Source organism: Hyperoodon ampullatus, assembly GCF_949752795.1.
Source record: "Hyperoodon ampullatus genome assembly, chromosome: 7".
Taxonomy (NCBI): Eukaryota; Metazoa; Chordata; class Mammalia; order Artiodactyla; family Ziphiidae; genus Hyperoodon; species Hyperoodon ampullatus.
In genome coordinates, this window is record NC_136920.1 from 110962940 (window position 1) to 110987179 (window position 24240).

The 24240-nt window shown below is 37.0% G+C and overlaps 1 protein-coding gene across 9 annotated transcripts in view; it reads right to left on the reverse strand.

The window, feature by feature from the left end:
- Positions 1-24240, reverse strand: part of YAP1 (Yes1 associated transcriptional regulator) — a 105316-nt gene that overhangs the window by 25382 nt on the left and 55694 nt on the right. For 4 of the 9 annotated variants that reach the window (XM_079709058.1, XM_079709056.1, XM_079709057.1 and 1 more), the window contains exon 4: positions 8721-8834. The exons of 4 other annotated variants lie outside the window; for them this stretch is intronic. In XM_079709058.1, the coding sequence (XP_079565184.1) occupies positions 8721-8834 (114 nt within the window). Of the gene's footprint in view, positions 1-8714; positions 8835-24240 lie in introns of all 9 variants that reach the window. One more of the 9 variants, XM_079709055.1, reaches the window with a different exon arrangement.

Genomic DNA, 24240 nt, shown 5'->3' on the forward strand with positions numbered 1-24240 from the left:
ATGTGGTAATCAACCGTAGACTTCGAGATAATAAATTCAATCCTAGTAACCTCATTAAGTGTAAATTTAAAATGAGAAAATTATTTTGAACTTTTAAAATAATAACTCACATCAAATCTCCCACAACACAAGAAAGCACCTTTTTACTTTGTCTAATATTTTATCAAGTTTCAGATATTACATGGTTACATGTTAGAATGGCTATACTAGTTTGTTTATAACATTTAGGAACAAATTTTAAGTTTTCCCCCGTACCTACAAGGGTACTTAAGACTGTAAAATTGTAGGCTTATTAAAAGAAATGAATGCTTTTCTAAAAACACAAACTAACAGGCCAACTCTGTCAGTCTTAAAACAGTAAAAACAAAACACAAAACACCCACTGCTAGCTAAGTCTTTCAATATGACCTAGGGGATTGAATTGTCTACAAAAAGTTGCTACTAACTGGCACAATAATTTATGTATTTAAATATAAAATAATGTTTCTTTTCAGTGAAAATTACTTACTATTTGATTCACGCTGAAAATCTGTCTCTTACAAAAGGAGCAAAAGGCCAGGGTCCTAATCTCATGACTGAATATACCTTTTTATTATCAATATGCAAAAGGCATCTCCCAACACTCAATTAAGCTATACCTAAATGATAAACACCTGCCCAGGAACGACTTTTTAAAAAAAGTTATACTGAGATATTTCACCCCTTTAGTAATTTTAATATATTCATAGAATTGTATAACCATCACCACTATCTAATTTCAGAACACTTTCATCATCCCCCAAAGAAACCCTGTATCCTTTAGCAGTACACGTCCTATTGCCCCTCCCTCAGTCCCTGGTAACCATTCATCTACTTTCTGTTTCTTTGGATTTGCCTATTCTGAACATGTCATATATATGGAATCAATTTTGTGACTGGCTTGTTTCACTTAATATGTTTTCCAGATTTATCCATGTTACAGTATGTACCAGCATTTTATTCCTTTTTATTGCCAAATAATATTCCATTGTACAGATATACTACATTTTGTTAGTCTGTTAATCAGCTGATGGATATCTGTGTTATTTTCACTTTTTGGTTATTATGAATCATGTGGCTACAAACATTCAAATGTGCAGGTTTTTGTGTGGACATATGGTTTCCTTTTTTGGGCAATATATATCTAGGAATGGAATTGCTAGGTCATATGGTAACTATATGTTTAACTTTTTGAGGAACTGCCAAACTGTTTTCTAAAGTGGCTGCATCATTTTTCAATCACATCAGCAATGTATGAGGGTTCCAACTGCTCCATATTCTGGTCAACACTTGTTAATGCCTGTCTTTCATTTTAGCCATCTTACTGAGAATAAAGTGGCATCTCATTGTGGTTTTGCTTTGTATGATGTGGTTACAGTTAACCTCCTCTAAAACTCTACCCCAGGTCTTACCATAGGTAAAATAATCTCTCCCTCCCACACTCTGTACTTCTCCCCCTTACCAAACATCAACCTCCAGGCCCCCCAATCTGCATTAAAGTATTTTAATCTTTAAACTGTTCAAAAATACCAATAACACCTTTTTTTAGGTCAATTCGACACTGTCATCCTTCAACCACCTATCAAAAGTCTGGCATGAAAATTTATTATAATGGTATTTTTCAAACAATACTATTGAGAATGGAGCTTAAAAAACATTCAACAGAACATTTTCTCCTCATCACCTCATTAAGCAGTTTGGGGCAGGACACAGGAGTTGCTAAATGAGGTGAGGAGGAGAAGGGAGAAAGCGGTCTAACTAGCCTTCAGCTCTCTCTGTCCCCCGGATATAACTGTGATTTTTCCCTCTACTATGAAAATAAAGTTTAAAGGCTAGTTTGGAGAGAAAGTACAGATAATGAAACTATTAGTCTAAAGAGAAGGGGAATAACATTTTAAAATCTACCTGCCATCATGAATTCATGTTAGATTAATGAGTAAACAGTTCCATTAATAGCTTTATTCCTAATTACATACAATGTATTACTATTAATCCTCTTTCACTAGGGGAATTTATAATTTAGAAGAGATGAATCCGAGTTCTGACTGATAAGCACAAAAACTGGCCCTTTTATATAGTGTAGAGCTTGACTGGCTTCTTCTTACCTCTTAATGTCCCTCACAGCACTTTATTTATGATCCCTCATTGTACTTAACACATTTTGTAATAATTATTTATTTTGTAGCTGACAATCCCCTGCCCGCCTGCTAGCATAGTACCTGGTACATAACTGGCATTCATCTGTTGAATGAGTAAATAAATACTCAAATGGTTTCTATCCCTAGTTAGTAGGACGCTATTAGTAATACACAGGAGAATCTCCAAGCTGAAGCAAGTCCAGAATGAGTTCTGAAGCTACCTCAGCAACCAGGGTAGCAGAACAACATGAGTATAAAACAAAGCAAAGAATATGAACCACTCCTCTTCTAAATCATTCCAATTTATTTCAGCAGAAATCTATTTGACTTTTCCCTCAAGAAGTCTATAATCTCTTTTTCTGTTTCTTATAACTGAGTCTGGGTTGTCACAAAAAGTGACATCACCAAATGGCTCTCTTCTCCAGCACATTTTATAAGATACTTGCTATTAATGCAGAGTTGATACAAATACAAATTGAAACATAGTTTTCTTTTAAAAATGAATTAAGTTTTATTGTGTTTGATGTGAGGGGCTTTAGTAACACAAATAAACCATTAATTTAAATTATCATTCAGTGACTTTAAGTTTTAAATTTCTATATGAAAAACTCATTAGGCAAACAAAGAAAAATATTTCTTCACTGTATAATTATTTTTATCATTGAACCATCATCAAGTAGAAACTACATATTAATTTAACTTCATTAACGTATGTCTATTCACCCTTGGCAAGTAGGAGAGACTGCTTACCATGATTGATAAACTATTTTGACACCATCCTCCTGACTGTAACATAAAAAACCCCCCAAAAAACTAAAACTGCAAACCTCAAATATTGAACTAATTTTGATATTCTATAACCTTACGTATTAAAATGTTCATTTCGGCTAGCGTTTGTTTTTAAAGTAAAAAAAAAAAAATGTAGTGAGGGCAACAGTTAGTAACAATCTCCAACAGTATGTTTTAAATAGGACTTCACTAAGCACATGGCCTAGAATTATACTTCAAATCAGCTTACATCAGGCTTCCTAACATGGTAACTTTAAGAGAGTTCTAAATATTAGAAACAAGGCATCCTAAAAATGCATCATCGTTAAGGCAGTTTAAACTCCTATATGTGTCAGAGCTTGATAGGGTGGACAAAACTGAACTATTCCATCTAGCGCTGCCCATCCCCCATCAGATTTGTTTGCCTGGGCATACCCACCATGTGATAAGGCTTATCTTTAAAGGTTGAAAGATTTCCTGGTCTCCTCTTCAAAAGTAATTCCCAGCTGTGACCAGAGGGCCAAAAGCTAAACTTAAGTGGTGCAATAAATAGTTCAAAAATATCTCTGAAACCTCAGTGCACTCAAATCCATAAAGCTATTGAGAAGTAACCTTAAGCAAGGATCCAAAGCAGTCACTGAAGAATTTATAATCTAGCATATTTTATTAAATTAATTAAGGACTGGAAATATTCTTAAAAGCATCTAGTATATGAGTCCAATTAAGTCAAGAGAGGTCAGGTATCTTTCTGAATGAGTTGGTTACACTGTTGATACCAGAAGAACTTGGGTCTCTTGAGTCCCAACTGAGTAGGTAAATTTTTCTACGACACAATTTAATTCATTTGAATTCACATGTAGAAAAGAGGATGCTAGCTAACTTCTTCTAATGGATTTTTGGAGGGCATATAAAATGTCAGGTCAGAGAAATGTCATAACTATTTTTCTCACTGGATAATGTGCATTTAAAAACTACATTGAGTATCACATTTAAAGAGGCATCCAGAGAAGGGAAGTAAACCGGTAAAAAACTCAGAACTCTTAATGCATAAAAAAACTGGAGAAACCACAGTTAAAAGAGAACACTCTGGGATTAGAAATGTATTCACAAATTTGAAGGGAAGTAAATTTCTGAGTAATAAAGGGACACATATTTTCTGGTCATTAGAACCTTCCTTAAATAGAATGGACTGCCTTATAACGGTAAGCTCCTAGTCAAGGGAAAGGGAAAGGTCAAAGGTGAGGTTGGAAGGTAATCTCTTAAGGATATGGTAGAGGTGAGGCATGATAATTCATCTAGATGGCTTCACTTCTGTAATTGGAAACTCATTACCTTTGGGTAATTTCCTCAAGATGAGTCACAATACAGTATATAAGTAAATGCTTCAACCATTGTCATCTTCCTCCCTCTGAAATTTCCATGTGTTAGTATTGGTGACTTAGGTGTGCTTTTGAAAAGATTAACTTCATGTAATCTAAATTTCTTTAAAATTCTGGGTGTCAAAAGATCAAGTCCAGATTCTAGTTCTGTCACTCAACTATATAACCGTGGGTAGTCACAATTTCCCTAGATCTCAGAGAAACTCAGATTTGGGGCAAAATCCCTACCTCTAACAGTATTTTAAAAAAAAATATATGTTGGTGGCTTGGGGAGTCACAAGGACTGGGTGGCACTATGGCATTTAGTGGGCAACAGTCAAGGATGTTGAATGTTCTTCAGTGCCCAGGATACACCCTCCCTCCTCCTTTGAGAAATGTTGATTAGAAGAATTACAAATTCCTTTTCAGGGCCAAATTTTATGAGGTTTATTTGTTTTAAGAAGTCTTAGTTAGCAACAGCTCTATTTACCTAAAACACACTGAGACATCTTTTCCTCCCTGCCCTAAGTAGTTAATAATATAATTCACAACCAAATACTGACATTTTAGGATCACCAGGCAAGATTTAAAAGAGGGTAAGGAAAACAAAACAAAAAAACAAAGAACTGTTTTTAATGCACGAATATAAAGAGACTTGCTTGATGTTGGTATTCTAGCTACCCAAGACTCCATTAATGGAATTACAGATTTAGTTTCTACAGCCTGTAGTTTTTTTTTTCCTACCTCTACTAGAACAGACTTAGGTACATTTAGGTACATTTTCATCAAAAGTAAAATATTACTTATAACAGCTATCAGAAATATTTAGTCTTCAAGAAAAAAGGTTAACGAATGTCTAAACAGTTAAAAAATTTAACAGACCTTTAATTATTGATGCAAAATATTTAACTTTGATAAGAAAGATGTGAACAACTTTTGGCTTTTGACTTAACAGCAAGTTTTGGGAAACTCTGAAACCAAGGACCACAAGCAACACCTAGGTTTTAATTAGCTGTGACATTTCCATGCACAGAATTTCTATGCACAGAATTGTTGATAGTAATTATAAAGGATATTCTGAATTCGCCAACTAGGTTGTTTATTACCTCCTTTAAGTCTCAAAAGATACACCTTTTAATCCAAATCTCTAGTTCCAGTTATTTTATTTACACCAAATGTGTTTTTAATCCCAGTGGTCCCATCAGCACTTATTTCCAGAAACACAGATTCTAACACTACTTATTATGTCCTTTTATATAAACAGGGACAACAACATTACATAAAAGATCAGTTCATTGACCATTAGTATTCTGGAATAGAGTTTTCATTCTTAAAAACAGGAATTATAATTTTTGTGTATGTTTTCATTAGGGCTTTTACTGGAAAATATTCAAATGGCTATTATTATGTAAAACAGTAAATAATTTTACAACATACAAGAAAATATTTAAACCTGAGACGCAAGTATAAAATCTCTAGGAAAAAGAGTGTTAATAAAAAATAATTTAATGACCTGCATAATACTTAAGCATCAACTTTCTTTAATACAGTGTAAAAACATTCCTAATATGATTCCTTAAAAACAAACAAAAGCCCTCCTTTTTTCAAAGTCAGTAAATATCAGCTAATTCTTATTGGCACTGGATGTCACTTCATGATTTGTTACAAATTACTAATCAATGCTGTAAAATAATATAAATGTCAACCATATATAGTTTTTAGGGAGGGGCAAGAAAAGGGTATGGGATTAAGAGATACAAACTACTATGTATAAAACAAATAAACAACAAGAATACATTGTACAGCACAGGGAAATAGTCATTATCATATAATAACTTTAAATGGAGTATAAGCTTTAAAAATGTTGAATCACTGCTATCCACCTGAAACTAATATTGTAAGTCAACGTAAAATAAAAACTTCAATAAAAATTTTTTTAAAGATACATAGTTTTTAAATGTTAAAGAATAAAAGATCAGATAAAAAAGAAACAATGCATAACTAATTATTTAATTTCCTGAATTTATATTACATGGATAATTTATTAACTTCATGTGGGATGTGAATTATTCTAAATATAATTATTCTAAAGCAACTGATAAAGAACAGAAATATAAAAGAGGCTGGTGTTTGAAGGAGGTGAGTGATAAAGTCAAGCTTATCAGATGTAAGGTGTATCTTCTACTCTAAAATGTCAAAAGACATAGGTCAACTTGACTTAAGGTAAAAAATGGTAAATACTTTCATATAGATTTGGGGAATATAGGAAAACAAATTTCACAACCATGAAAGCAATAACCTATCATTTGTTGGTGTCTGCATGGTTCAAAGGGTCAGAAAGGGGATAGTCTATATTTTTTTGGCAGATAAAATGCAATCCACCATAGAACTTCAGATTTCAAGGAAAACTCCTTCAAATTCAGCAGCTAACAGCTTGTCTCTATTTGCTGTCACTCTGGATCAGAGAAACCCACACTTTTTTTTTTTCCCCTTTCCTGCTCCCCTTCAGTTACACTTGAGCTCTCTGACTGAAAAGGTCTGGAACAGATTAAAAGTCGGGCCACAAAATAAAAAGCTTTGGCATGTTGTCAACCCTGTCTGGAATACACATACACAGTGGGCCCAAAAAGGGAAACTAAACGCAGTAAGAGTATTTTATGAAAACTTTGCTTGGCATAGCTAACTGTACACCGTGTGTACATATGTGTTGAAGGTGCGAGGGAGATTATCATTTTTTTTTTTTGGTACTTTCTCCCATTTAAAACAAAAGACCAAGCTGTGTGTGTAATTAATGAATCTACTTAAGCTCACAGCCAAGTTGTTTTATTTCACTTTTTATTAACTGAAAATACTTAAAAAAAAAAAAAGCTTTGTTCCAATTGCTGATTTCTACAGTTAGCTAAGGGTTAATCATCATTTTTCATAATCTTGTGTAGCGGGAAAAAAATCCCACAGTACCATTTTTTAAAATTTCCAAAACATGGACAAGCAGAATTCATTTCATTAAAGATGATTTAAGGAAACATGTCTGTTATCGTTCTAGTCCATACAAATGGCAACATTTATTAAATTCTCTACCTTACTTGGTTTCCTGTTTCAACCACAAGGGCTTATTCAAGCATTAAATAGAATCTGAAGTTGCAAATTATTAACATGCCACATTACTTTTTTAACACTCAAATAGGTCTTGAAACTCAAAAGGCTAGCATTTAAGCCAAACCGGATATCTGTCAAAATGACAGTCTCTGCCCTGATCCCACCTTTGACTTTACTTGAATAGGGGATTCAATCAGTTCATAAAGCTGGCCAATCAGTGAGCTTGGGGCAAACCCAAATGTTGGGGTTTTAAAAAGGTATACATATAGATATAGGAGAACTGCTCAGAACGTTCCTGACGGGGAAGTTATTTTACCCAACCAGCTCTGGGTAGAGTTTTTCTTTCTCTTTTTCCCCCAGGACTGTGTTTTGATGGCATTCACAGAGTTAATTCCTCTTTCCCATAAGGGCCCCACAGTTGTTGTTAGGTCAACCCCTGTAAAGCTTCAAAGGTTCCGAGTTCCCTCAGTCTGACCTACTCAGTGATCTGCACATTGTTTTCATTTAGCTGCATCCAGTCCAAGACGAAAGCTTTAAAACCACAATGATCTGCTCCTTTTTAAATACATTTTTCCATGGCTTTGGAAAAATGTCTCAGAAACCCAACTGAAGAAACTGAAAACAGTGAAAAAATATGTGTAAAAAGGCCCTAAAGAGCTTGTATACTATTATCAAAATATGCACATTTCGGAGGGGAGTATTTCTTTGTGCAAATGGTGATTTTTGTCATTTGATTTGGAGGGAAATATGGCTTTTTTTGGGTTTCTTTCCTAAATGAAAAACAAAGGAAAAAACCCCTTTACTTAAAAAGGGGGGCGGGGCAGAAGCGAAGGGAAGGAAAACAAGGCTTTCATTGATCTATCTCTAGGGTGACGGGGTACCCACCCCCCCTTAGGATAGAAAACACCATAATACCCAGGCACAGGATGGCACTCATTGCTCTCTTAAGTTAAGCATAAGCAGACACCACGTTACTGACAAAAGTTGATATTCCAGGTTTTAGATGAAGTGACAGACTGATTATTTCTGTAGCTAGAAAGATCATTTTAAACACGATCACTGTGTTTCCCAAAAATGTGAAAGGAACAGTGAGTCTGGTTAGCAAACCACCACAACATTCCTCCAACCCCATCCCAAGAAGTCCAAGCTAAAAAGCTCATTTAGACCTGAGTTTCTCAAGTTTAAAGTGAAAGGTATAAAAACAGTACGTGGATAAGTTGGATGGGCAGTCATTTTTAAAATTATAAAGTAGTGCAATTTAATTTAAATGTACCTTCCCAAATTCACATACCAAAAAACAGTAATCAAAAATATCTAAAAAGATTCTGAGATGAACCTTTACCAAAACGAGGGTCAAGCCTGGGGTCTAGCCAAGAGGTGGTCTTGTTCTTATGGTTTATATAGTATATTTCTCCATCCTGAGTCATGGCTTGTTCCCATCCATCAGGAAGAGGACCTATAAATACAGAAAAAAAATCACGGTTGGTTTTTAACTTGGTGCATCTAAAAAAAAAAAAAAAAAAAAAAGTGGGAGGGGTGCTAATTTAAAAAGAAAACACATCCTGACATAAAACAACTCATTAATGCAGAATTAACAATGTGTTCAGAGAAGAAAGGTAAACCTGTATACTTGATTCTTCTCCACTAAAAGGAAATTACCCAATAATAAAATCTACACCCCCAAAGACACAGATGTAAAAAAGGTCAGATTTTCAGAAAATGCTCTGGAAGTCATGACCCAAATAACTGTTATTAGTGTTAATATATGACATGGAGTGCTGCAGCTCAGGGACCATACCCCAATCCAGTCAGTTTTGGGACAGTACCTTCCTAGAGACCCCAAAAGGTTCTTTAATAAGGAATATATGCAAGTGTTCTCAGAGTACCTACAGTATCATAAACGTTCTGCTTAATATAAAGCACAGTTTAGCTAAGCCTGCCAAGTACCATTTATTTCCATTATTTATGTGACTGACTCACACCAAGAAAACTATAATAGAGAAAACATGGTTCAAAAAAGCTTATTCTTAAGCAGCCTGGAAGTTGCTAGGAGGTGGGGATTGTGGCTAGAAGTTTAAGTTTGTCAGAGACTTGGGAAGGGGGCAGAGTAAACACCAAAACTGCTGGAAGGGAAATTTCTCAGGAAGAAAAAGAGAAAAGGTACAAATTTCAAAGCTACAGAGTGAGGAAGTAATACCTGGGAGATAGGGCTAAGAATATAGAAAGTATAAGAAGATTATTCTATCTTTATGAGGGTAGGGAGGCTAGACAGTTGCTTTTAAGAGGTGATAGCAATGAAAAGAGAGGCCCAGTATAAACCACTAAATTCAGGCATATTTCCTCCTTGTCTCTCCCACTCCCCTGCTTCCACTTCCCACTCCCACCAGGAATCAGGAAAGGCAAAGGTAAACTGGGAGAGTCTGAGTAAATGCCTAAAATTTTCCATCTGTGCACCAACACGAATTGACTGGTTACTGTGTGCCAGTCACTGTGCTAAGTATATTAGGTACATTAACTCGTTTAATCCTTACAGTGAGCAAGGACATAAGCAGTAGTACTATCTCCATTCTAATGGGGAAACTGAGGCACAGAGTGGTTTAGTTGGTACATCACAAAGCTAGTGTCAGAGATGATAAACTTAGCAGCCTAATTCCTGAGCCATTTTTCTCGTAACAACACTTCTTTTTATTCACCTCCCACATCCAAGATCAGAGACTAAGTATGTTTCCTGCGCAAAAATGGAACAAGTTCCTTCTTTCTATACTGGCAGTCCAACACAGCCTTAAGAGTAATGCTGAAAGAGTAACTTTGGTTAAACAGACCGCTCACACAGGCCCATGGTACCCAAGGCCCTAATTCTAGGACAGTTTCATTTGTATTAGGAACAGACCAATTTGCTGCTATAGTATTATCAAAGATCTACTTTGATGGGGTTAAAATCCTGTTAGGGAATGCAGGCGTGTGGAACTGGAGCGTTCTGTACTCCTAGACAGGCCACAGGGGGAGGCCCCTTCTCCAGTCCTGAATATGGAACTCTGCACACAACGCTAACCATGTCCAGAGTTGAACTTTGCTGCAGAAATCCCGTGTTTACTAAAAAGTGAATGGGAAGCAGACTTGTTGAACACATGTAAATCAAACAAACCACTTTTCTCAGCAGGCTTCAGTGTCACTTTGGGTTCTATTTCCGCACTAGGAAGACAGAACCTCCAGAACTGAATATTAAGGGTTTGTTACTGGCTTTAATTGCGAAGATGGCTCAATTGTAAAATGCTTCTGAAAAACAAGTAATTAAAATTCTGACTTCCTAAGATATCATGATGATGAACCAGTCAACAGAAGTCACTGGATGCCTTTGGAAGCATCAACCCAATGGCCCTAACAGACCTTATTATAGCCTCCAAACCTGCCTCCTGAGTAAATGGATTCCCTACTTTTTTTTTTTAAACAATATCACTCTCTACCTTTGTTGGCTGAGTTAGAACCAAGAACAGTATCTTGGATACAGATCAACTTTCCCTTTCTGCTCCACCCACTCCATGCTGCAGACTCCACTTATACTCTGACTGATCTGTTGCAGTCCGTCTCTAAGAATTCAACCATCAATAATTTTCAGCTCTTTTTCTTAACCACTACAGACCTTTGTTCCTTGGTGTCTGACTTCTTGTTTCCTCTCCTCATTCCAGTGTCTCCTATCAAACAGCCACCAGGGTTTTCTTCTTAAAATACTACCCATTCAACATTTATATGTTACTCACTGACTTTAAAAACATTTCCCTTGCTCTCTACCATCAAAAGGAAAATGCCAGCCGGACTCATTTCTTAGGAAGTCTTCTTCACACACCCAACCCTCACTCTACTCCCCAAGTTTTCACAAATCATGCCATCTCCTTCTATGTACTATTCGTGTTATCACAGACAGCCTTCTGTTCCATCTCTTATAAACTCTTATTCACCTTAAAAGAGAAAGCTCAGATGTCACCTCTTTGATTCAGCCTTCCCTGATTACCCCACACAAAATCATTAACTTCCTCTTCTACTCTGTATTAATGTTTTAACAGATAGAGCTGTATTTACTTGCTTACATGTCTGCCTTCCTGACAATGACCAGGCCACTTATCTTTTAACTCATGTCCAGTATCTGAGTAATTGCTCACTAGATATTTAATGGAAGAATGAATATCCTGCCTTCTAATACTTTGAACTTTCTATAAACAAGCTTAAAATCATATAGTACATATACGGCGTTGGCCAAAAAGTTCGTTTGGGTTTTCCCATAAGATGTATACGGAAGATAAATATCACAAATATATCAGAAACTTCCAATTGTCTCTGCAGTCACACACTGACATGAGCCACAAACATTCCTTCACAGGGACTGTATTCATGAGCCTACCACAGAACCAGATTTTGTCATAAACTACAAAACTTTTAATACAAAATCCTATTTATATATTTATAATTCATATACATGCCCTATCTGTGATTTAAAAAAATAAAAGCTACACACTGTATAGACACTCTTAACTCATAGCTGTAGGCAACATTTTTTTGGATGGAATTTCTCCCCCAATAAAATCAACGGCATATTTTATGTACATGAAGGCTAAACTGCATAAAGACAGTTCAGTTTCCCAGATATGCATCTCCTTTCAGGGCAGGTTTATAAATTTAAAAAGGTGGGCTTCCCTGGTGGCTCAGTGGTTAAGAATCTGCCTGCCGATGCAGGGGACAGGGTTCAAGCCCTGGTCTGGGAAGATCCCACATGCTGTGGAGCAACTAAGCCCGTGGGCCACTACTACTGAGCCTGCGCTCTAGAACCTGCGAGCCAAAACTACTGAGCCCACGTGCCATAACTACTGAAGCCCGTGTGCCTAGAGCCTGTGCTCCGCAACAAGAGAAGCTATCGCAATGAGAAGCCCATGCACCACAACAAAGAGTAGCCCTGCTCACCACAACTAGAGAAAGCCCACGTGCAGCAACAAAGACACAACGCAGCCAAAATAAATAAATAAATAAATAAATAAATAAATAAGGCAAGACAAATGTACACCTCAGAATCACTCTCTTAGCTACAAGAGTTGTCATGTAATTTCTATGAAGTTTCTGATACATCCATTTATGTAATACTGGTATTGAAGGCAGTAGAGCAATATATACTTTTAATGTTGTGGCCTAATAAAGGCTTCATTGTTATTCCAATCTGATTCTTGATATAGTGATTCATAACTTCTCTAAAAATTAAAATTTCAATGGGACACTGTTAAAGAGACTCTAAATAGATTTCTTAAAATATTTCCCTGAAATACCCTTTACATAAGACAAATTTCACTAACATTAGATTAAGTAAAAAGGGAAAAAAAGAGAATTAAATATGGCACAAGATGTTACGGAAAAACCCAAACCAACTTTTTTCCAATTAATAAGCTTATAAACAGAATATGTGAATGACGTTATTAATCTAGTGTTTTTTGCACCTTAAACCTTTTGTTCATAAGTGTATTCACTTTTACAGTTCATTTGGAATTTTAAAAAAATATTTAAGATTTGTAGAAATGCATAATGGAAAAGTGAAAGTTTCTTGTAATCTATTCCCTGGGAGAAAAACTGAACAACTTTAGTTTTGTGATATGTTCTGGATTTTTTTCTTGTGCACATTTTGTAACACACATGCATAACCACTGATGTCATGCTCTACCTGAACCATACTTGCTATATTCACTTAATATATATTATAGACATCTTTTCTTAACACAACACATAAGTCTCTCTCATTCTTTTTTTTTTTTTTTTTTTTTTTGCGGTACGCGGGCCTCTCACTGTTGTGGCCTCTCCCGTTGCGGAGCACAGGCTCCAGACGTGCAGGCCCAGCGGCCATGGCTCACGGGCCCAGCTGCTCTGCGGCATGTGGGATCTTCCCGGACCGGGGCACGAACCCATGTCCCCTGCATCGGCAGGCGGACTCTCAACCACTGCATCACCAGGGAAGCCCCTCTCATTCTTTTTAATGGCTTCACAGATCTTACTGCACAGATATATTAGAATTCATTTATCCCTCTTCCCAGTGTTACATATCAGGGTTGTTTCTAAAAATTTTTTTTGCTGTTATAAATAATAGTGCAATGCACAACCTCTGGGGGGCAGTAATGGCAGCAGCACCTCTACCACTAACTTGCTCCATTAGTACCATCACACACCATGTTCTTATCCATATCATACAGATGAAACACAGTTACATTCAGACAGATCACTTGCCCAAGGTAAAAACAATAAAGTAAACTTCCCTAAGGTAAAGATTTAAACCCAGGCAGTCCGACTTCAGAGCTTCTGCTTTTAAACCATACAACACGCTGCTTCCCAAAGATATAAATACATTCCCCAAAACTTATGCAGGTGTTTCCATACATTAAATTTGCAAACAATCAAAAACAAAGCTCTAACTAATTTTAGACATGAGGATATAAAGGAGAGACAAGCCCAGTATACAAATAAAGAGCATAGTGATTTCTGCCTATTTTCTCATCATATTTCTTTTTTTTTTTTTTTTTTTTTTGCATTACGTGGGCTTCTCACTGCTGTGGCCTCTCCCGTTGCGGAGCACAGGCTCTGGACGCGCAGGCCCAGCAGCCATGGCTCACGGGCCTAGCCGCTCCGCGGCATGTGGGATCTTCCCAGACCGGGGCACGAACCCGTGTCCCCTGCATCGGCAGGCGGACTCTCAACCACTGCGCCACCAGGGAAGCCCGATATTTCTAATTAAAGAATTAAATAATGTATGTATGAAATAGAATAATTACTATATAATTAGTTTTATAAGCACTCAAATTGATACCACATATACATACTAAACACAGAAGAATGCTTTTATATTCACTTATGCTGTTCATTTAACATTGGATAAAAATTTAATGTTGTGTGTAGAGAGACTGTCTAAAATAGGATGTCCCCTTTATAAAAAAAGAAAGCTACGACTGATAAAGGCCAAGGAGTAGAGAAGGAAAGATTACCTTTACACAGCTTTGCACCACAATCGAATTCTTAGCAATAGAAAAAAGAAAACTGAAAAGAAACAAATCTTCAATCTTAAATGTGAACTAAATAAACAACAATCGATCTGGGCTTTGTTCATCCACAAAAAGAATTTTCAGTTAAATGCTCTCTCTTTAGAAGAAATTTGGTGACCTGATAATGCAGGTTTCTATGTCATTATGGTTAAACTAAGCTAACTGCCAAATAACCATAAGAAGGTGCGAAAGCAAGAGTGATATATTTTCTGAATCATCAAGCTGCACAGGCTACTGAAAGTTTGATGCAAGCATCTGTTTGGGCTAGCGTTGGAATGGAGTAAGGTCAGTAAGTCTAAGGGGAAATCTAGGCTTCTCACAAAACTAGATTTGTAATAAGAGGAGACTACAGGGACAGATCAAAATAAATGTAGAATATCTTTGAGTTCAATTTACATCTTGATTTTAGTGTCATAAATATTCTAACTTCTCCAAGAAGGAGTATATAAAATGAAGCATACAGAAGTAGCAATATTTTATTTACTTAAGATAAATACAAGCTGAACCCCACCCCTAGAATTTCTGACTCAGTAGGTTTGGGGTTGGGCCTGAAAATTCCCAGATGATGCTGATGCTGCTGGCCCAAGGAACATACTTTTGACAAACACTGACCTAAAAATAACTACTTAGAATTCTTTGGCTGGTATAGAACTGTTTCTTGAATTTATGTAACTTGTATAAAACTATAATTATTCACTGTTAGGCATCATGGGCAGTTTAGAGGCCAAACTATCAAGCACTGCATGTCTGAGAATGGCACATAGCCACATCAGCTAGAATAAGATGAGGCAAATGGCTCAACATCTATCAGGATAAATAAAGTCATAAGAAGGGCGATGCTTCTTTTTTTTAAAAAACTGAAATGGCTCAAGCAACTATCATGGAGAAGTAGACCAAAATACATTATCTTGTTTGTCCTCTAATGACCAGATGGAAATGAAGAGTAGGACTCTGGAGGCAAGTAAACTGATGTGATCCATGGGAACTACGACTCGTAACTTAGCTTTAAACCATTTTTAGCTGAGAACTCTTCACTTTCTCAATTCAAATGAAGAGTCCTCTCTCTGTGCTGGCAAAATATTTTCTTTATTATCTAATGCCATAAAACTTATCACACAGTATTATTTGTTTATATGCATTTTCTTCCAGGCTAGACTGTGAAATACCTAACACAGGAGTGTATATTTTGCATTTTTTGATTTTACTGTCGAGTAGAATGCCTACTACTCAGAAAGGGCAGGAATTTACATGTTGGCTGACATTAATGTAATCAAAACAAAATTCAATTAAAATTCTTTATTTATGCTTGTAAGAGAAAAATATCCTGTGTCATCCTCTCCACGTAAGTTCAATTTCTCCATTATTTGGTATCACTTAAATTGAAGGCACAGGGATATAGCAAATTCTTTTATTCAGTTAAGTATTTATTGAGCCCCTACTATATTCAGGCACTAATCTAGACCCCTGGACATAGAGAGATAAGCAAAACAGTTCCTGTTTCATGGAATTTATGTTCTAGCCAGGAAGACAGACAGATATGTGTATAGTACAATGTTGGCTAACGATAAGTGCAGTGAAAAAAACCAAAAAACAAAATGAGTGCAAAAAAAACAACAACAAAAAACAAACCAGCATGAGTGCAAAACCAAAACAAAACCAAACAAAAGAACAAAAACAAAAACAAAACCCTGGAAATGGTCTTTTAAAAATGTGGACTAAGAAGGGCCAAACTGAGAAAGTGACCTTAAAGCTGAGACTCGAACACAATGCAAGCCAGCGTGTGGTGATGTGGGGCACGAGCATTCCAGTCAGGGGAAACAGCGAGGAGGCCAGTATGAAGGGGGTAGAATACGCAAGGAATGAGGTATGGTGATTCCCTGTGTTTTTATGATCCAGACTTGATCAGAAAACCTCTCCGCATTTTAACCAGTAAATAGTTGAATGGGTTATACCTCAAGGGGACCACCAATACTAAAGGATAACAACAATTTCTCCAAACTCATGGACAACCTCTAAACATGTGAGAGTGGGCAATAAACATTTTCATCCCAGATTATGCTTACATACACTAGAGGTAGGCCCTTTGACATGGGAAAGATATGGGAGTTTTCCAAGGCTGGGCTATCATGCCTAACCACCACATCAAAGTCTTTTGGAAAAAGGAGGAGATAAAAAATAAGCCCTGGATCAAGAAGGTAAAGAGAAAGAGGTCATCATTTTAATAAGATGTAAAGAGGGTGAGAAATTTGAATTAAGACAAGCAAGAGAGAGTGGTAGGCTATAATTAAAGTAATTCATAAATGAGAATTACTTACCCTTGGGGGAAATAAATTTTTATGTAGGATTTACTACTACTGGTTGAATGATAACTACTATAACAAATACTAACTTCCTGTAATATTTTGAAAACAAATAAAATACTCTATGTCATAATACTGAAGGTGACTCAACATCAACTTCCTGCTCTTGCCTAAGGACCTTCTTGCATTAGTAATGACTAACAAACCATTTGCAATGTCTAATCAAGCCAGAAAGTCTTGATTATGCCACAAGATGAACAACCTCTCCCTCTCACCTGCCCCACAATTCAGGAATAAAGAAGTCACCCAGGACACTGAAAGTTTACTAAACACACCCCTATGATGGTTCAAAGTACAGGGCTATCAAGACGTAGTTTCCTTACAATGTAAGAGGAGTAGCTGGAGAAGTAGATGCAATACATCTTTCAAAGGAATCTAATTTTGACGAATTTGTTTTGAAATTCTGGTCTCTTACACTTATGATGAATCACAAACTGTATTATTATACGTAAGGCATTGTTCTAAGTTTCTTGCAAGCAAATTAACTCATTTAACAGTCCCATGGCATAGGTCCTATTATTATTCCCACTTTACAGATGAGGAAACTAAAGCACAGAAAAGTTGCCTCAGATCACTTAGCCCAGACTAGTAACTGGCAGAGCCTGGATTCAAAACCAGATAGCTCTAGCTCTCCAGAACTCATGCTCTTAAGTACTACACTGCAAATATGACAAACGTTAATGAAAAGTAGTGTTTTTTAAAATTTCTTTTCCTAGAACTTTCATGAAATCCCATTGCTTCATTCATATTCATATAGATGGTCCTACATCTTTAATGCTTCTCACAGGGTCAACACTGGTCTTTCTTCTCCACCAACTGGACACCAACACTTCACAAAACATGTCCTCATATTTTGAGTTGACATTATTTTAAAATACAATTGCCCCTGTTCCTCAAATCAAACTTTACTGTAGACTTTCGTATTTCCATGACTAAACTTTAGCAGTAGCCTACCAATTGGTTTTAAGCAACTGCAACATTAAACATTATATGTACCTTAAGAGCATCTTGCCTCACACCTTCTCTGGGGAAGTAGCTCTATGACTCAGGGCTCCCTAAAGCCCACAGGAAAAATTCTCAAATCTTAATTGGGTTATTCAAGGTCCTCTGTTGTCAGGCATTACCAAGCACACTGCACAGGTTCTGAAAGCATCACCACTACCATCCATATCCTTCCTTACCCAGTCTTCTTTCAGTCCTTCAAACTCTTCTTCCTCTCCTCTCTCCAGGACCACCCTGCAGGCACCTTTCTCCCTGCCCTCCTTGCTTAGCTAACGCCTTACTCGTCCCTCCCCAACGCGAATGCCCCTTCCTCAAGAGGGCTTTGCTTCCATATACAGTAGTTTCCTCTACTATTGCACCAGGTGCTCTCTCTTTGGTAAGATGATCCTATCACATTAGTAATTTCGTAATCCATTCAAAGTTAGTCCTCCTGCTGCATGGCCTGTCTTTCCAGTACTTAGCAGGGTCATGCACTTTTCACCTCCACATATATCCCCAATGCACACACCCCAGCCTGTCTCCTCCTAGCCTCCACTATTTTTAGCCACTGAAATTCTACTCCATTTTCATGCTATATCTTTGCAAAGCTTTTCTCAATTCCTATCCCACTAGTAAGAGTCCTCCCCACCTGTGAACTGAAATGGCACTTGTTTTTGATTTCTTGGATGCTCACTGAAGATTGTCTTGTATTTGTTCTTTTACACTGAGTTTAATTCAGAATTTATCATTCTGCCCTAGAATACAGAAAAAGAGTTTTCCTTTTTTTTTGAGTGGGTATATTCAATTTTGCAAGGTTGCTCAGTACAAGGATGGCATCATTCATCAGAAACTACCACCAGGTTAGACTGTGATTCTTTGATCTTGAAGACGTGTGGTTTTTAAAGTATTTGAGAACTAAAATATATGCACCCCTGACTCTTCTGCAGTTTTGCTTCCAAGGGAGTCTTTCATAACCATTAACATCTGAAATTCATATGCTTGACCTCGTAAGTCCTAAACAATCCTTAACAAAATTCTGTCCACACTACTAAAATTTTTAGGTAGACTCAATGGAAAAGGTTGTCATGTATAATAAACACTATAATATCACTGTCACTAACTTTTTTTGTGGCTTCAATAAGCAAAACACGGGACAAGCGTGTATAAATGCATTTGTTGAAGAAAAAGCGTTTATAAAATCAAGGTTTGGTTAAAAAAATGATTTCTCTTCTGGTTTCCAAAGTAACTGTTTTATTCTCAGGGTGAAAACTGATTTAAAGCGTGCAGCTCTAAGTTATGAGCTCAGGTTTTGTCATTTTTGTGTACTGGCCTAGAGGCTGGAAACTAAAAAGATTATAAATATACTGATGAAAATCTGCTTCAGGCAAATAAATGCAAGAGTGGTAGCCAAGCCATTTCTTTTTTTTCCCCCTCAAGTTCAGGTGTTCTCCTATGTCATAAGTAGCTAGAAGATTCTTCTGCCCAACTACTAGAACATACTGATGAGCCCAAACCCCCAGTAGATCACAATGCAGTGTAAGATGAAACTCTGGCCCATACATCTGCAGGCTTAGACTGGAATTCTGGCAATGCTACTTATCTGTATTCTACTCACTAGCATATACTGTGTCCCCAAGCACTGTGCTCATGTCCCGTTTTAGCAGATGCCTCACTGAACTCTACTCATTTGCCTACATCCTGACATTTCTCCCCATCAAGCTCTAAGTCTTGAAGGAATCACCTTGATTTTTTTGCTTTTTATATCCATAGAGCTTAATACTACCACCAATACAACCGAAGTTTGTTGAGCTGAAATGATTAAGAACTTATCTGTGAAAAGAATGATTGATCTTGGTCAAGTCAGTCTCTCCGATCCTTAGTTTGTGCTTTTATAGATGATAGACTTTTTTTTATAAGTTGGTAACATTTTGCAGCAATTTTTTTTTTTTTTAAATTTTTGCTACACGGGCCTCTCACTGTTGTGGCCTCTCACTGTTGTGGCCTCTCCTGTTGCGGAGCACAGGCTCCGGACACGCAGGCTCAGCAGCCATGGCTCACAGGCCTAGCCGCTCCGCGGCATGTGGGATCTTCCTAGACCGGGGCACGAACCCATGTCTCCTGCATCGGCAGGCGGACTCTCAACCACTGTGCCACCAGGAAAGCCCTTGCAGCATTTTTATATTAAATGAGCTCTCGTATGAAATGGTGGAGTCATCCATTTGTATTAGGCACTTAGTAAAGGTTTTTTCTCAACTGAAAATAGAAATATTAATAAAATAAAAGAAGGAATAACAAAGTGGATCTTTAATAACATTTCTATGGTTTTAAGTTCACCATTCTAGAGTCTTCCATCTGTGTAGTCCATGAACCAGCATTATAGCACCTCCTGCAAATCTGTTAGAAATGCAGAATTTTACGTCCCACCCCTGACCTACAGAATCAGAATCTGCATTGAAAAAAAATCCCCAGGCGATTCCTTTACACATTACAAATTGAGAAGCACTGATTTAAAATACGGAAAACTAACAATGCTTACTTTAAAACTCTTTTATAGAACTACCTACCACTAACCCAAATTTTACCAGTATAGCAAAAGTACCATTTGATGTGTTACTTGGTTAAAAAAACAAAAACCATTCATCTTTGATGCATTATAAATGAAATTAAACTCTAGAGACGGCATACTTTAAAGAAAACTGTGAAAGGTTTAGATTCAGGCAGACCTGGTTTCAAATCCTGAATCCAATATTTAATTATTAGCCTTCTAACCTTGGGCAAGTTACTAATCTGCTTGATGCTCACTTTCTTTATCTAGAAAATGGAGATAAAGATCTTCTCAATTAATTGTTGAAAGGATTAAACGAGAAAGTGCTTGACAAAAGGAAGGGCTTATAGTAGGTACTTATAAAGAAAAGTCGTTCCCTACTCTTTCCTGGAAGTTTTGCCATTTTGTTCTAACAATATATTTAACTTATGAAAACTTGTGTATAACATTGAGATAGGTTTATGAGAAAATAAACCTGGATCTCAAAGAGGAAATGACTGAATAACAAAAATAGGAAACCCATAGAAGGTTTTCCCTTAGGGGAAGAACACTAGAGAGGAGTCATTTTTAATGGGCTCCTAAATTTTTCAGGATAAAGCTCAAACTTCTTAGTTGATCACACAAAGGCCTTCTTAGATGTCTTTAGTCTCATCTCCCCACCATTCCATCACTACTTCCATCACTACTTACATGGTGCTGGGGGTGTCAGGCTCAGTAACCTCATAATGCTACCTTTATCTTCCCTTTCCTTCCATAAACTTAACTCCCACTCATTTACTAAAATTCAGGTTCTAAATTCAACCACTTCTCACCACTTCCCTTCCACCACCTTGGTTCACTGTTTCCCCTGAGTTATTGCAATTGCCCCCTAACTAATCTCCCTACTTGAAAAAAACTTACTCAGATCGTATCACTCCTCTGTTCAAAACCTACAAGTCCCTATATAAGAGGGCTTCCGTGCTACCTTTCAGTGACTCTGTTCCAGTTGCAATGGCCTTCTTACTGTTCCTCAAATGTGCCTCAGCAACTCTGAATCAGCTGTTGTGTTATGCATGGAACATTCCTCCCCTTTTCCCCCAGATATCTTCATGGCTTTCAGTTCATTCAAATCTTTGCTCAAAAATCATCAATTATAGAGGCCTAGAGAAACTATCTAAAATGATCATTTCCCTCCTCCACCCCCGAGTCAGTCACTCTCTGGCCCTTAACTGGTTTACTTTTCTTTTCTCTTTCCATTTGTAACTATCTGACACATTGTGTACTTGTTTCTATTCTGTACTCTCATGCTTTAGAATCGTGTCCTGCACATATTAAATATTCAATTTTTGTTGAGGGAATGAACGAACCTCTGGCTCCTTCAAGATGTCTGCTCTACCCTCCTGACCACTTATTCACTTGTTCCTCTTCCACTTTCTCAGCACTTGGTGCATGTCTCCCATAACATTTATTGTTATAATTATATGGGAAAAAAATTTGTTTTACCTTGACTCCATAGTCTGAGTGGCCATTACAATGTCTAGTACAAAGTAGAGCATTTGATATTTCTTGAATGAATGATGTGGAAAGAGAACAATTCAATTGTCTCAAGGTAAATAATAAGACTGTTAAAAATCATCTGTCTCGGGCTTCCCTGGTGGCGCAGTGGTTGAGAGTCCGCCTGCCGATGCAGGGAACATGGGTTCGTGCCCCGGTCTGGGAAGATCCCACACGCCGCAGAGCGGCTAGGCCCGTGAGCCATGGCCGCTGAGCCTGCGCGTCCGGAGCCTGTGCTCCGCAAGGGGAGAGGCCACAACAGTGAGAGGCCCGCCTACCGCAAAAAAAAAAATAAAAAATCATCTGTCTCTTTGTCTGTTATAGCTAGATGAACTTCCTAGAGGAAAAGGCCAAGTATAAGTTCAGAGAACTTTCTAATATGCAACTCTTCAGATTTTCTTCAGCGTAACTTGAGTGTTTTAGATTTTAACTTAATAGCTTATAGAGTTTTAGTATGTAAATTTATAAAAGATTAGCTTTCTATAAGTTCATTTAGACTTCAGACATGTTCAAATAAAGCAATGACCTTTTGGTAAAATTTTAACCTAAAGTTTTATCACCTCTTTACCTTACTGACATCAAAAGAAAATATTATTTTGGAAAACTCTATTGTTGCAGGATTTTTTTCATTTCACTGATGCTTCCTATATATGGTAGTCTATGGATATCATTTTTAAAGAATTAGCATCTTAATCTTTCACACAAATATTTCTCTTATGAGTCATAAAATTATTGTAGCAAGAGAGTAGCCAGAAGGATTTAGAAATCAGTAGGAAAGACAAAAATAATATTCCAACACTTATCAAGAGAAAAAACAAAACAGGCATTTATTTGGTTCTTAAATGTAAATAATTTAATCTCTTTCTCATCCTTTCTACTCCAAAGCTGAGCAAAGTTTCCAAATAATCACTACAAATAATCACTGGAGAAAAGTTGAACATGGACACCTATATTTTTAAACACCACTATCTAATAAGTCATTATACTAAGAAAGCTGGTGGCAAGGATATGTATCAAATTTTTTTCTTTATACTCTTTACAATATTCTCCTACTCTTCTAAGTTAATCTGTTGGTTAAAATAACAGAAATAAGCTTATATCCTTTTCTTCTTCATTAGGTTTAGTATTTACAATAAAATCTCAGTAACTTTCAGAATTCAAATGAACTTTACTTTCCCAAGTGATTACTTAAGAGACTTCTAATAGATTTTTAAAAATATTTGTTATTCATGCTCTAAGATCAGGTCAAGGGACATCAACAATCTTGAGTTTCTATATATCTCCCTCTGCTTTAGAAGAAAACCCCTAAAGTAAAGCAAAGACAGAAAGGAATTACCTTGTCTGAAATAATAGGGCATATAACTAAATGTATGAATATGGTACTGCCTAACACACTTGAGATTTAGATAATTATTTGGGATATCACAATTCTCAAATGGACACAATCTTAGGAAAATGTTAATACTATAAAAAATACTGTTCTGAAGGTACTGAAAAACCAAGCAACTATATGTCCACTTTTCAACATGATTCTTTTGGGCTTCATTAATAAAGGAATGAAGAAGTGAGGACTACTTTAGAAATAGTTCTATACCGCACACGCCAATACCTTAAATAATATATAAACACATGCCTCGGTTCCAGAATAACTGAATTTAAAGTTCTGCTGATATATTTGGGGTGAGGGGTGTCTTGCTCTGGGAGTCATTTTAGAAGTGTAGCTGGGTAGAATCAGAATAAAGAATGATAATTTATCAGCCAACATCTATTGTTCCATTTGCTAAATGTTGCTGCCTTGCCCAGGTATTCTGAGTTTTAATATTATTTAGAAAATACTTTTAAGTTAAAAATCATGACTGGAGTCAGTTAATATCAAGAGTGATCCAGGGGGACTTCCCTGGTGGTGCATTGGTAAACAGTCCACCTGCCAATGCAGGGAACATGGGTTCGATCCCTGGTCCAGGAAGATCTCACATGCCGCGTCACAACTAAGCCTGTGCACCACAACTACTGAGCCTGCGCTCTAGAGCCCGCGAGCCACAATTACTGGGCCTGCGTGCTGCAACTACTGAAGCCCATGCGCCTAGAGCTCATGCTCTGCAACGAGAAGCTACCGCAATGAGAAGCCCACGCGCCGCAACTGAAGAACAGCTCCCGCTCACCACAACTAGAGAAAGCCCGTGTGCAGCAACGAAGATCCAATGCAGCCAAAAAAAAAAAAAAAAAAGACTGATCCCCAGTATAAAGGGAGTGAAAAGCTCTTGCCATCAGAGTAAAGTAGAGGCCATTAGCTGCTCTGACACAAGTGGCATGTTTTATCAAGCAGCAAAGTCATGAAGCCATCAAGATTTAAAAATGCCATGTGTAGGGCATCACGGG